Raw genomic sequence first — 14,636 nt, forward strand, 5'->3', positions numbered from 1 at the left:
TCCGTGGAGATTCTACACATGAGAGGAATTTGGTGTAACTCACACAATGACTTGTTAGTTTATAAGTGTATATGCTGAAATGTTATAAGAACTACGAGTAGAACTCAGTTTAAATGTCAACCTTGGATTACAGTCCAAGTGTGCAATTAAGATGTAATCCTAGAGTAAGTGATAGTTTATGTCATGTGTCATTACCTTATAGGGTAGATGAATGAAGGGCTAGATTTGAATAATGTAATGAGGGAATATTCTAATCCCAACGGTTACATGTGCATAGTGTGCATGTGAATGAAAGCAAGTGTCTCATTTGCTTATTCTTCAAGCTCTCTCTCTCTCTCTCTCTTGAATCCTTCATTTTCTTAAAATTTCCAGCTTCATTGATTGTTGATTTGCAGCTTACATACAAGATAACAATCTGTGTATGCTAACATGGCCTCAGAGCCAAGTTCGATCAAATGCTACTGGGCGTTTGGATATATGAATGAGCTACCAAGAAACTCAAAATTAAGCTCGAGTTGATTGTGATATGAGTCTAACATGGCAGGATCAGGTAGTAGTGAGGTGAGAGCACTGATTTTCAACTTTGATAACTATGAGTTATGGAGTATTAAGATGAAGACCATTTACAAGTCTCATGGACTGTGGGATCTAGTTGAAAAAGGGTTCGAAAGCTCAGATTCGAAGAACGATAGTGAATCTGATGGGAAGAATAAAGAAAATGAGGAATCAAGTTGCACTGGGAAGATGATTCTTACAAAGAGACTTATGAAGGATGCTAAAGCTCTCGGTCTGATCTAGGGAGTTGTCTCAGATGAGATATTCCCCATAATTTCTCATGAGGAAACCTCAAAAGGTTCATGGGACATTCTGCAGCAAGAATACCATGGTGATAAACATGTTAGAAGTGTTAAGTTGCAAAGTCTTCATAGGGAGTTTGAATATACAAGAATGAGAGATGATGAATCACTTTTTGTTTATCTTACAAAACTGTTTGATTTAATAAATCAAATGCGGAGCTATGGAGATGAATTATCTCGAGAGAGAGTTGTTCAAAAGTTGTTAATTAGTTTGCCATCAGCTTATGACTCTATATGTTCTGTTATTGAGCATTTGAAGGATTTGGATGTGATTGAGGTACAAGAAGTGGTAGCCTCTTTGAAGAGTTTTGAGTTGAGACTAGATAGGCATTCTAAAAACAAAACTGAGAGAGCATTTGCTAGTCTTAGTGTGAATCCCAAACCAGTTAAGTTCACTGGAAATCAAAATGCTAAGTACGAGAAGAATTGGAAGGCAAAAGGTAAAAATTGGGATAACAGACCCACTGATGGTGCTAGAAATCCTTGGAAACATTATGACAAATTGCATTTCAGTGAGTGTCGATTCAAAGGAAAGCCAAAGTGTTACAACTGTGACAAGTTTAGTCATCTTGCAAGGGACTACAATAGCAAGAAACCAGTGCAACAGCTCAATTATGCCATTCAGGTATAATCTACACTAACTATGTTTTATGCTAGTAATAAAACTAATACTAGTGTAAAAGGATGTGATGATGTATGGTTTGTAGATAGTGGGTATAGTAATCATATGACAAGTAGGGAGGATCTACTTGTTGATATTGACAAGAATTGACTGCAAAGGTTGAACTGGGTACTGGACAACTTGTTGAAGTGACTGGTAAAGGGAGTCTTATGGTTGAAACTAAAATAAGCAAGAGATACATCAAGGAGGTTATGCTTGTGCTTAGACTGAAAGAAAATTTACTTAATGTGGGTCAAATGATGGAGCATGGCTACTACTTGGTGTTTGGAGATCACAAGGTGGAAATCTATGATGACAGTTCATATTCCAACATGGTTGCAAGAGTACCAATGAGGGGAAATCGAAGCTTTCCAATGAAATTGCAGTATGGAATGCATATTGTTTTTAAGGCAAGTGTATGCCACTCTACTACTATGTGGCACAGAAGATTGGGATATCTGAACATGAACAATTTGAAGTTGATGAGGAACAAGAAATGGTGGTAGGATTACCAGAAATCAAAGCAGTTAAAGGAGTGCGTGAAAGTTGTGTTCTTGGTACACAATTTAGAGAGGCATTTCCAAGGGAAGCTACTACTAGGGAATCAACTCCTCTAAAGCTTATACACAGTGACATCTGTGGTCCAATGCAGACAACTACAAAGGATGAGAATCGATATTTTCTCACCTTCATAGATGACTGCACAAGGATATGTTGGGTTTATTTTTTTTAAGACACAAATCTGAAGTCCGTAGTGTGTTTAAAAGATTCAAAGCTATTGTGGAGTTGCAGAATGGTTATAAGCTGAAGAAGCTTAGAAGTGATCGAGGAAGAGAGTACACTTCAATGGAGTTCGATAGATTCTGTGAAGAGGTAGGCATGGAAAGACAACTCACCACTCGATACACACCACAACAAAATGGTGTGGCAAAGAGAAAGAACATGACTATTTTGGAAATGGCTAAGTGTCTCATGTTGGAGAAGAAGATTCCACTTGATTTTTAGGTTGAGGCAGTCAATACCTCTGTGTATATCCTGAATAGATGTCCAACCAAAGCTTTGAATAACAAAACATCTTTTGAAGTATACAGTGGGAGAAAACCAGTAATTAAGCATCTAAAGGTGTTTGGTTCATTGTGTTATTCTCATGTGCCAACACAACAGAAACAGAAATTGGATTTAGCAAGCAAGAGGTGCATTTTCTTGGGGTATAGTAGTTGTGAGAAGGGATATAGACTATATAAAATTGAATCTGGGAACGTGATTGTTTCCAAAGATGTTGTATTCAATGCAGATGCATGTTGGGATTGGAATGCACAGAAGGAAAGAAGTGTGAGTATTCAAATTACTGAAGTGTCAGAAGGAGAACAAGGGTATGAAGGGAGTTCTTATGGTTCTAAAGCACAATGTGAAATAAATAAAGATAGTGAAGTGCTAAGCTCAATCACTGAAATCTATGATCAAGGAAGGATGATAAGTCCACAGGATATTGATCACACTCCTCTCAAGTACAAAAGTATTGCAAAAGTGTATAAGAAGTGCAATTTGTGCATTATAGAACCAGAAAATTTTGAAGAAGCTACCAAGGATGAATCATGGCAGAAGGCTATGGAAGATGAAAACATGATTAAGAAGAACAACACTTGGGAGCTAGTTGATAGACCGTTAGATATACCAATCATTAGAGTTAAATGGGTCTATAAGACAAAATTGAATCTGGATGAATCTGTGCAGAGAAAGAAAGCAAGGTTGGTTGCAAAAGGCTATTCCCAGACGCCTAGAATAGACTTTGATGAGACTTTTGCTCCAGTGGCAAGACTTGACATCATAAGAACCTTGGTGGCCCTTGCTACACAGAAAGGTTGGAAGTTATTTCAGTTAGATGTAAAGTCAACATTTCTAAATTGAGTGTTGAATGAGAAGGTGTATGTAGACCAACCATCTGGCTTTGTGATACAAGGCAAAAAAGATAAAGTGTACATTCTTAAGAAAGCTTTATATGGTCTGAAGCAAGCTCCAAGAGCTTGGTATGAAGTGATAAACTCTTATTTTACAAAGTATAGATTCAATAGAAGTCCAAGTGAAACTACACTGTTTACCACGGCATCTCACAGTGGCATTTTCATTGTGTCACTATATGTATATGACATTATCTACACAGGAAGAACGAAGGAAATGATGACTAAGTTTAAAAATGAGATGATGAGACAGTATGAGATTACTGATCTAGGATTGCTTCACCATTTTCTTGGTCATGGAGTATTGCAGACAGATACCTGCATTTTCTTGCACCAGAAGAAGTATACAAAGACTTTGCTTGAAAAATTTGGACTCATGGATTGTAAACTTGTTGTAACACCATTGGCTGTGAATGAGAAGCTTTCAAAATTAGATGGAAGTGATCTAGCAGATGAGACTTTGTATAGGCAAATGTGGGGAGTTTGCTATACTTAACTGCAACTAGGCCAGACATCATGATTGTAGCAAGCTTATTGGCTAGGTTCATGCATAATCCTACCAAGAAGCATATGGGGACAACTAAAATAGTGCTGATACATACAAGGCATTGTGAACTATGGCATTGCCTATGAGAAAGGAAAAGGTGCAATGTTGATTGGTTATTGTGACAGTGACTAGAGTGGAAATGAAGATGACATGAGAAGCACATCAGGTTATGCTTTTAATCTTGGTTCATGGGTGTTTTCTTGGGCCTCAATCAAGCAAAGCAGTGTAGCTCTCTCAATTGCAGAGGCAGAATATATCAGTGCAGCAGAAGCCACTGCACAAGCCATTTGGCTAAGATTTGTGCTCTTTGATTTTGGAGAAGAGCAAGCAGAACCAACTCAGTTGCTATGTGATAACACTTCAGCTATTGCCATATCAAAGAATCCAATTCATCATCACAAAACCAGACATATCAATCAAAGATTTCATTTCAACTGAGATGCACTTCACAATGGTGAGATTGATCTGCTATACTGCAAGACTGAAGAACATATTGCAGATATCTTCACCAAAGCTTTAGCAAGGGATCGATCTGAATTTCTGAGGAAAGCTTTAGAAGTGATTTCAGCACAACACTTAGAAGGGAGTGTTAGTTTATAAGTGTATATGATGAAATGTTATAAGAACTAAGAGTAGAACTCAGTTTAAATGTCAACCCTTAGATCACAGTCCAAGTGTGCAACTAAAATGTAATCTTAGAGTAAGTGATAGTTTATGTCATGTATCATTACTTTATAGGGTAGATGAATGAATGGCTATATTTGAATGATGTAATGAGGGAATATTCTATTCCCAACGATTACATGTGCACAGTGTGCGTGTGAATGAAAGCAAGCTTCTCATTTACTTCTTCTTCAAGCTCTCTCTCTCTTTCTCTCTCTCTCTCTCTCTCTCTGAAATCTATCTTTCTTGAATCCTTCATTTTCTTAAAATTTCCAGCTCCATTAATTGTTGATTTAAAGCTTACATACAAGATAACAATCTATGCATGCTAACATGACTTAATAAAATATGAGGAATTTGGTGTAACACGTGGCCTGCTCGTACTATCATGATTGCTGCTAACACTGGGTGCTTATTTAAGAGCCAATTGGAAGCACACAATATATTTATACTAAAATATGAGAAATTTGGTGTAAGTCTCACAATAAGTTAATAATAACAAATTACGAGATTCGAACATGGGATTTTACTCTTAAACCCCAAAATAATGCCACTAGATCGTTATGCTAAGCAGTTTGACAATTAGATTGTTGTACATACTGCATAATATTTCCAAAATTGCAATCATAAATAGATTTCTTTTTCATCAATTAGTTAAAAAATGGTTCATGTCGTTTTGACTAACAAGTTGTCGCTCCCCATCACTATCGGGATGTAGATAAAAGAAAGAGTAAACCTTTTTCTTTCCGAATGCAACCAATCATTATATCAAACCCCTTTTTGTTGCTTCAAAGATGAAAATGAATGAGGCAGTCAGGCAGAGTCTTTCATTTTCTAGGAAAAGCAAAGGAAGCAAAAGCACCAGAAAACAACTACAATGTAGAGCTTCAAATGAAATAACAAAAAAGGAGGAACCAGGTTAAATTATGAGTACAATTAAAATTTACAGTCTTCAAGGAACATGAAATATCTAGTAAGAAAAAAAAATTTAAAACACGAAATTAAAAACGAAATAGTCCGCTCATTGTGTGGCTTTGTCGAACTCCTTCTACACTTAGTGTAAAAATATCGATGTAGTAAAAAAAAAAGGAAATGGTCAGGTGCTTAAAACCCTCTGTGTGGTCGATCAATAGGAGCTTCTCCCAGCGTTCGAAGGGTCCCAAGCCCACCGGCTCCCATGTGAATCCGCTGCTGAACACAGTCCTACATTTTTTATCTATCAATCCTGCGATTTTCTTTCTATCTCTATTTAGTCTGCAGAAATGAAAAATCAATATTAAAAACGAAAGAAGAAATAATTGATTTCCGTGGGTGAGCTGGTGAAATAAACCAAAAGCGAACGTTAAAGAGAGAGAAAAAGAAAGGGAAAAAAAGAAAAAAATGAACCTGTCAGACTACCGTGCGACCACCCCAGACAGAGAAACTGGCTGAAAACGATCATCCACTGCTTGATGGAACCTAGGATCCAGAAACTGTTAATCACGCTCTGATCGCACGGTCATTATTCATCCACCAGGTTGGGATTCCTGTCTCCTTAGAAATCAAGGATACAGAGGTACGATTCTATAGAACAGATCCTGTTCAAGTAAGGTCGTGAACTGTTGTCCTTCGTTCAGGTATATGAACAGCTATACTATTTTGGATGCGGTCGATGTGGGACTTAAGCGCGATGTTCCGCCTAACAGTTAAAGAACTTGCTTTCTCTCTTTTTTGATCAATTACTTTTCAAGCTTCAAACCGCTCTCTGGATATTTAAACAACAGAAAAGCTGTGTCGTTGCTTTGGATGATTGTTTAAAGTTAAAACATGATTAATTGTGTTGGTAGATTGCTTGTATGTTTGTATCAAGTTTCTCTGAAAACTGAGCCTTCCTAGTGGTTTCTGATGGGATTTCACGATCCCTGGAGTCAAATTGCTCCAATCACTTGCAACCTAGTTATTACACACGTCGCGTTGAATTTGAATGATCGAAACCGTCTAGTTTTTAGATCTCCATCTAAAAATAATCCTTGCAAAGCGTCATTGTATTCAAAATTGTTTGGGATCATGTGATTATAATCATGAACATTTATTTCTTTTAGAAACATCGTGTTTGTCCATTTGTTGTGTTGATACATCTGACCGGTGTTACAAACTCATCTGGCCGATCAATTTCTACCGTAAGACTGCCACTTGAATGGGATTCCCAGTTTCATTTTGTATGATTCAAACACCATAGTTAAGTGATTGTCGACTCACTCCAGATCTTTCCATAAAAAAATGTATCAAAAACACGAACTATCGATGAAATGTTAATGAACAAGAAACAAAGAATGCAGAGTTCTTGATTGGCCTCAAATGAATGCTTTTGCAGATGCGGTTGAAATATTCTTTTCGACACTTATCGCCCCTCCCTCTGTTTTTTTTTCCGTACTCTTGCCAAAAACAAATCAACTTTCTTTATTGCCCTTGCGGTAAAGAAATGAACTTCTGAAACTGGTAGCTTCTACCACTCAGGGCCGGCCCAGGCCCAGTGCAGGCAGGGCAACCGTTCAGGGTCCAAAAAAATTAGGGGTATTTATATATATTTTTATAAGAGTATAAATATATAAAATTTGGTTCAAAGACATAGAAATTTAACTAGAAGTGGTGGTTTATCATTTGAAAATAATGAGGAGATCTTGGGTTCAAAACACCATGTGTGCTTATTTACTTTCCATTTTTTACAAATTTCTTTTTATAAGAGTATAAATTTATAAAATTTGGGGATAAAGAAGTTTAATTAGAAACAATGATTTTTGTTGTTTAAAATTAACAAAAGGTCCTAAGTTCAAAATGCTATGTGCATGTTTTTTTCTTCCTCAACCTTATGCATTTTGGGTCTAGATCCTCATCCCTCTTTATGGATTGTACCAAAACAATTGACGCAAAAGTTTTGTCCTAACTTTAAAGAAACAAATTCAAATTATGGCTGGAAACGTGAAATCTAGGCTGCTTTAACAGAAAGGCGTTTGTGTGGATAAATATAATTAATGGTAAATGCCAGATCTAGGATTTGGTATGAAAGGTAAGAATAATGCATAAATGCAGCCTCTCAAGAATCGAATGGAAAGAAAGAGACGTTAAGGAAGGTGCAGAGAAACCAGAGTTGGGTTTTTTACTGTGCTTTGCAGGAGTTGCAGTCATGCTTGTAAGAGTTTTTTTACACAGAGAGAGGGACGTTGGGGAGGGAAGTGGAAATTACTGGCATACATATTACATAGTAATAGTCGCATTGGCATTTCTTTTTTTCCTTTTTCTTTTTTTTTTTTCTTTTTTTTTTTTGTTATTTAGTGTTTTTCTTCTTGCTCTAAACACCATTTATAGATTTTATTTTAAATTTTTGTAATCAACTATATATAACAGATTCTTTTTATAATCAACTTGTATCACAAATTAATATGTCTTGTTTGTAAGTATATTATGTTTTACTACTTTTTAGTTGGACCGTATGTTTTGCAAATGAATTTATCTTAGTATATTAATTTTTGTTAGAAGAAGTTAGGTAGATTTATTGGAATTTGAAGATGCATGAAATTACAGGATTTTAATTTATCTCTAAATTTAAAAAAAAATGTAAAATGAGTATAAAAAAATGAAAGTGGAGAAAATGTAATACTAGACTTAAGCTAATAATCACTAAGGAATAGGAGAGAGAATTTGAACTTGAAACGCAATGGGGTGAAGAAGAATATCTAAAACACGAGAGCATCCACTTCTTGCAATTATCATTTATCTTATATGTGAATGATTCATATTATGTATAAGAGTCAAGTATTTTTCATATGTAGTTAGGACAAAACTTTTGCGTCAATTGTTTTGGTACAATCCATAAAGAGGGATGAGGATCTAGACCCAAAATGCATAAGGTTGAGGAAGAAATCTCTAACCATCAGGACAATTCACCAGTTGCAACTCAACTAGTAAATTTCCAAATCAATAAGCTATTAATAAAACCCTCTCTCTAGAAACTCTCTTCAGAAACCCCCTTGAACCAGAGCCAAACCCTAGCCTTTCTCACTTGTCTCTCCCCTACATTCAGATCCGGACCTTGCCCTCCCAAGGGTGCTGGTGCATTGGAATCACGTGTTCGTCACTCTGCTTGGTGTTTTGATTTGCCAGAATCCATGCTCAGATTTGAGCACAGCGCCTCCTTAGTGGTGTTGCTTTGGTTTGGGTTTGAAAATCTGGCGGTGGCTCTGTTTGGGTCGTTCTTGTTGATGGTTGCATTTTTTAGATCTGGAATTTGTGTCGCCTGGGGTTCATATTGCATCTCTGCTGGACTTATGGATGTGGCGGACTCGAATGGTGTTTAGGGTTTTTGCCATCTTGTGCCTCAACACGACTGTGATCCTTGCCTGCGGGTTCTTTCCCCAACCAGATGGTGTCGTTTTGTGTTTTTTAGCCTAGTTTAGTAATGAGTTAGTTTAGTCTAACTATATCGTATCGCCTAACGAGTGTTGTGGCCGCGCTACAAAGATGGTTGTACTTGGTTTTTGCTTTGAGCGTTGTATTATGTGGTATCGTCTACTAACGATGACTTTATGTGGTCTCGCTCTCACGATGACTTTATGTGGCTTGCATTCACCTATATAAATATGTTATATATCACTTCTGTGATAGGTTTGTATGGGTGTAGTGGGAAGTTCTCGTACATGTGGTAGTTGTCTAGGGGTATACTATTATAGTCTCTTTTGTGCAAATTCACCTCCAGATCATTTTCTTGATCACTGAAGAATTGTACCCCCATTGGCACCTATTTATTGCTCTCGGATGATTAATGAAATACCAAATATCGTTGCTTGTCAAAAGAAAAAAGTAAATTTCCAAATTTCTTAAGGATGAAATTGGAAGTGCAATGAATGTACAAAAATTTAATTATATGTGAAAAAATACCATGGATTTCGAATGATTGACTGTATCTGGTTATATGAAATTTGTAATATTGCATTGTGTCCAATCTGTTATGAACCCCATTTATGGTTTTCTAAAATTTACAGCTTGACCCGAGATAGTTAAAGTAGGTAATAACTTCTCATCCTATCATAGAGGTAACATTATAAAACAATGCGATAAAAACATGAGGTGGCAGTCCATTTGAAAAGTCTCACTTTAAAGAGAATGTCCTTGGAGAATCTTCAACTCGTCATCAAAGGACAGAATAATTTCTTCTGTTTTTATAAGCTTTTTGTCCCACCATGCCTTGGCAAGAGAAATCCCACATCCTCCACCTCCACATCCAGCCTTACAACACAAGCAAAGGGTTGTTATGGTTTAGCATGATCATATAGGATTACATGAAACCGAATGCAGCAGAAGACAACAAAATACTGGAAAAAAAAGTAGGCAGCATATAACTATTGTCAATACTGAGCAGAAGTCATCATTAAGACAAGCAAGCTTTGGTGCATGTCCGAATTGTACAATCTGACACTACTATGAATGAGAATTTGCTCATCTAAAACCTGTGTTTCCCTTTTAACATGCTATAGATGAATTTATTTCCCTACAATCATGGCACTTAGCAGGAACATATTTCATGCCACAAAGACATTACTATTCAAATTCCATGGCAAACTTTTAAAGCCACAAGGTCGCTACATCTCTGAAGCATTGAGCAACAAAATTATCAAAAGTAAAAAATGGTAAAGTGAATCGTCGATATGGCAAAGAAGACAATGAAAAAACACCAAAATAAATACAAAGCAACAGCTTCATAAAATATTAAACAAAAAATAAGGAACCTATAAATTTAAAACTCAAATTTTTTTTAAGAAACATGAAGAGGCTCACTATTACAAGATATGTTCACTGGATTCCGTTGAAGAGGACCAAAAGGAACCAACGACCAAAGAGACAAAGTGAGGGGCTCCCTTGCCAGTATATGTTCAAGACAAAGTGCAAGGGGCTTCCTTGTCGGTGTATGTTTTGGCTTCAACAAAATAGTAAATCAAAGTTCCTCCAGGAACTGACATTGGCATCAACATACCCTGCATGACGTCTGACCCTGGTTAACATCTCTCCCACGAAGTTGAAGAATACTACTGGGATATTCATTCGGGTTTCAGTCTTGCAGAGGGAGAGGCCTTGGGATGTTCATGCATAGTGTTACAATATGCAATTGGCCTCAATACCATAGGGATAGGAGCTTCTCTCACTATTCTTCATTGAAGAAATAATCTGTCTCATCAACATAGCCCTCTTCTTTCATTACTGCTGTCAAATACTTTAAAGCCGCAATGATTTCACCAGCATTTGGATGAGACTTATCCCCAGCAACAAACAAACTTGTTGTCTGTCCCACTACAATCCAACTACAACCAGGAACCTTTGTCAATTTCTTTTCTTTCATTTCTCTCCTCAAAGAGCTAGCCTCATCCCAGTTTCCTGATGCAGCATGTATATTAGAAAGCAGCACATATGTTGAAGAATTTTGTGGTTCTAACTCAATGAGTTTCTCAGCCGCACGCTGTCCCCTTATGTAATCTCCATGTAATCTGCAAGCACCAAGTAATGTGGCCCAAATCATAGCATTTGGGTCAGAATCTAGTCTGTCAACAAACTCCTCTGCTTCTTTAAGAAATCCCCACCGGCCTAGAAGATCAACCATGCAGGCAACATGATCGACCCTGGGTTGGATACTATACTTATTAACCATAGAATCATACATTTGTCGGCCTTCAGCTACCTTCCCTGCATGACTACATGCAGTGAGAACGCCAAGGAATGTGACATCGTCAGGCAAAATATGAAAGTGTCTCATCTCATCAAAGATTTTCAATGCATCTTCTGCATAACCATTTTTAGCAAACCCAACTATCATTGAGTTCCAAGAAATGACACTATTTTTAGTACCCATTTCTTTAAAAACATGCACAGAACTACCCACATCCCCACATTTAGCATACATGTCTACGAGGGCACTACAAGTTAACTCGTCCAGATCAAAACCGGTATGAAAAATGAGGGAATGGATCTCTCTACCATTTTTCAAAGAAGAAATGACAGCACATGCTCGAAGAACACTAGCAAATGTTGCTTGGTCAGGTAGGGCATTATTGCTATGCATCTCTCGATACAACTGTAGCGCCTCCTCACTGCAATCATTTTGACTGAGTCCTGAGATCATAGAGGTCCATAATACTTTGCTTTTTGGCTTTGGGAACTCCGAGAAAAGAATTGTTGCATCTACTTTGCTTTGGGAGTTCATGTACATGCCTAGGAGAGAGACACCCAAGAAGTCAACATCACACAAAAGGCCTTTCTTTAGTACTATGCAGTGGATTTGCCTTCCCAGAGTTAACATGAGAGGTCCACTACATGCATCTAGAAGGACTGAAAAAGTAATTTCAGTTGGGTTCAATCCTATCTCCTGCATCTCATGAAGCAAATTAATGGCTTCTGCCAAGTTGCTATAGCCAAAACCAGCAATTAGAGCATTCACAGAGACCACGCTCCAGTGGGGCATATAACAGAGAGCTTTACGTGCATTGCCGATGACCCCACATTTAGAATACATGTCAATAAGGGAGCTCCCAGAATAGAGGCTTGTTTCCAGCCCATTTTTAACTGAGAGACCGTGGACTTGTTGTCCCATCTTTAGTGCTTGAACATTTGCACACGCACTTAGTATACTTGCCAAGGAGACTTCATCAGGCACAATTCCATGCAATTTCATTCTTCGGAACATATTAAAAGCCTCGTCTTCATCTTCTTCCTGTACGTATCCAACAATAATTGCATTCCATGATATATTGTCTCGATTTCTTATAAGCTCAAATTGTTTCCTTGCTTCCTTCAGATCCCCTGATTTAGCATACATATCAACCAATGCATTTCCCACGTATAAATTTGATGCAAGTTTATTCTTGATGATATGTGAATGCAACTGACAACCCATGTTTAGATATTCCAAGCTAGAGCATGCGCTAAGAATGCTAGTGTAGGTAAATTCATCAGGGCAAAGACCACACCCCTTCATAATGGTAAACAATTCTATAACTTCACTGGCATACCCATTTTGGGCATAACCCCCAAGCATCGCATTCCACAAGACAACATTTTTCTCTGGTAGATAATCAAATATTTTCTTTGACGAATCCATCTTTTCACACTTGGCATACATATTGATTAAAGAACTTCCCACATAAACGTTAGAATCTAACCCCAGTTTTACTGCCATATTGTGAACTAGCAAGCCATAGTCTAGAGCAGCTAAACTAGCAATTGCGCTCAAAACACTTCCTAGCGTGGATCTTGTCGGTTTTTCGCCAGATTTCCTCATCCTCAAGAAAAAGTTAACAGCTTTCTCCTCATTGCCTCTCTTGGCATGCCCAGAAATCATCACATTCCATGCTACAACATTAGGACTGGGCATCCGGGAAAACAACTCACATGCGTCATCTAGCCTTCCTAGACCAACGCATGCATTTATGACAGTCACGAATCCCACCTGGTCCAGAAAACCACCTACTCTTTGCATCTCCATAAACACTTTAAGTGCCTCCTCGAGCAATCCAGCTTGAGCATACCCTGAGATCATTGTTGTCCAAGCAACTGTATCCAACTTCAACACGCCATCAAATACCCGCCGTGCATCACTTATACAATTGCACTTGGCATACATATCAATGAGTGCACCTTCACAAAATGAACTCGACTCAAACCCCGTCTTAATAACACCACAATGAACTTGCCTACCATATTCAACACCAGCCAATCTTGCACAACCAGACAAAACCATTGCGAAAGTGAACTCGTTCGGCATAACCCTGCCATTCCACATCGATCCAAATGACTTAACAACCTGTTTCAGCAATCCCTTACTCGAATACATTGACAAAACTGAGTTCCAAGCAAACACATCCTTGTTTTCAAGGCAGTCAAATGCCTTCTTGGCAAAATCCACATTACCGCACTTGGCATAAAAACCCAGAATGGCATTTCCCAGAAGCCCTTTGGATGAAATCCCAAATGTCAAGCTGCGGGCGTGGACAGCCTTGCAGGTCCTGGAAGCACGAGCCAGCAGCCTGTCAGGCATTTCGTCGAACACCTTATGGGTCTTAATATACTTGCATTGCTGTAGACATATCTGCAAGAGAGGGGTGTAATGGGACTCAGATGCTCCATCTTGGCAGACCGACTCGGACGGAATAGTAGAGAGGCTCTGCTTTCGGTGGAAGAAGTGTAAGGTTTTGGAGGGAGGAGGTCTGAAACGCATTGACTCATGACGCACTAGTGCCAGCCTTAACCGAGACGGGTGCGCGTCGTTTGGTGTTGGCTTCAAAATTGTGCGATCTTCTTCATTTAAACTAACTTCTGTTAGTAAAACCAAGCCCTAATTAACTTGTGTTATCTTTCTTGGTAGTTTAAATGAATTTAATGTAATTGTAAAAAAACACAAGCCTTACTTAACTTGTATTAACTTCTGTTAATAAAAACAAGCCCTAATTAATTTGTATAATTCTTGATAAAATTTTGCTCATTGTTATAAGTTTGTTTAGTTGACACACCCCGACCAAGATCGAGGCATGCTGGGCGTCACGTGAGGGTGACGTAGCCATGTGCACAATGCGGAAGCAATAAAGATAAGAAATATACGAATAAATAAAAACCAAAAGTTACTAATGTGCACTAATAAACAGGAAGTGCTAGGAGTGAGATACAAGTGTAAATACTCCTAATCAGAGCATAGAAAGTCTAGGTGCAGTTCAATAGGACAAGTACTAATTATATATACAGTACCAGAAAATGTCCTACAAATATTTTATTATGTTAGAACCGCCAAGATCCTCAAAGCCACCAACAGCAAGTCTACCTAAAACCCGGAGGAGCGCAAAACATAAAATGTGAGTGGGCAAAAACAAATGTTTTTCAAAACCATTTCATCATTAAAATGCTCTAACCCTTTGCCATAAAACATGTATAATTTT

At 37.9% G+C, this 14,636-nt stretch overlaps 2 protein-coding genes and 1 non-coding gene across 4 annotated transcripts; 1 reads left to right on the top strand and 2 right to left on the bottom strand.

The window, feature by feature from the left end:
- The first annotated feature begins 537 nt into the window (after window positions 1–537).
- Window positions 538–3,972, top strand: LOC139196003 (uncharacterized). Its single transcript, XM_070821664.1, has 6 exons — window positions 538–787; window positions 854–1,482; window positions 1,638–1,928; window positions 2,311–2,391; window positions 2,683–3,379; window positions 3,680–3,972. Exons 1-6 carry the CDS (start codon window positions 538–540, stop codon window positions 3,970–3,972), a joined length of 2,241 nt encoding a protein of 746 aa, XP_070677765.1.
- Window positions 3,973–6,069: 2,097 nt separating this feature from the next.
- On the bottom strand, window positions 6,070–6,281 carry LOC114825316 (small nucleolar RNA U3). The gene has a single exon (XR_003773958.1). It is a non-coding gene; the product is annotated as a small nucleolar RNA U3 (small nucleolar RNA).
- Window positions 6,282–9,606: 3,325 nt separating this feature from the next.
- LOC103437224 (pentatricopeptide repeat-containing protein At3g09040, mitochondrial) lies at window positions 9,607–14,098 on the bottom strand. 2 transcript variants are annotated; one of them, XM_070822106.1, is made up of 2 exons: window positions 10,504–14,098; window positions 9,607–9,948 (listed from the first exon to the last, which is right to left on the bottom strand). In XM_070822106.1, the coding sequence occupies exon 1, from the start codon at window positions 13,922–13,924 to the stop codon at window positions 10,862–10,864; it is 3,063 nt and encodes a 1,020-aa protein (XP_070678207.1). In that variant the 5' UTR covers window positions 13,925–14,098; the 3' UTR covers window positions 9,607–9,948; window positions 10,504–10,861. The 2 variants fall into 2 exon arrangements, with proteins under 2 accessions (XP_070678207.1, XP_028957677.2); XM_029101844.2 differs by having other exon boundaries at window positions 10,498–14,098.
- Window positions 14,099–14,636: the final 538 nt, after the last annotated feature.

This window comes from Malus domestica, chromosome 05 (genome assembly GCF_042453785.1).
Source record: "Malus domestica chromosome 05, GDT2T_hap1".
Classification (NCBI taxonomy): domain Eukaryota; kingdom Viridiplantae; phylum Streptophyta; class Magnoliopsida; order Rosales; family Rosaceae; genus Malus; species Malus domestica.

Bases quoted from the DNA above. Each gene is read 5' to 3' on its own strand.
- LOC139196003 (XM_070821664.1), top strand. From the start codon at position 538: ATGGCAGGATCAGGTAGTAGTGAGGTGAGAGCACTGATTTTCAACTTT. The intron at 1,929-2,310 runs GCAAGTGTATGC...GTGGAGTTGCAG, and splicing joins GAATGCATATTGTTTTTAAG to AATGGTTATAAGCTGAAGAA. The intron at 2,392-2,682 runs GTAGGCATGGAA...CCAACACAACAG, and splicing joins TCGATAGATTCTGTGAAGAG to AAACAGAAATTGGATTTAGC.
- LOC103437224 (XM_070822106.1), bottom strand. From the start codon at position 13,924: ATGCGTTTCAGACCTCCTCCCTCCAAAACCTTACACTTCTTCCACCGA.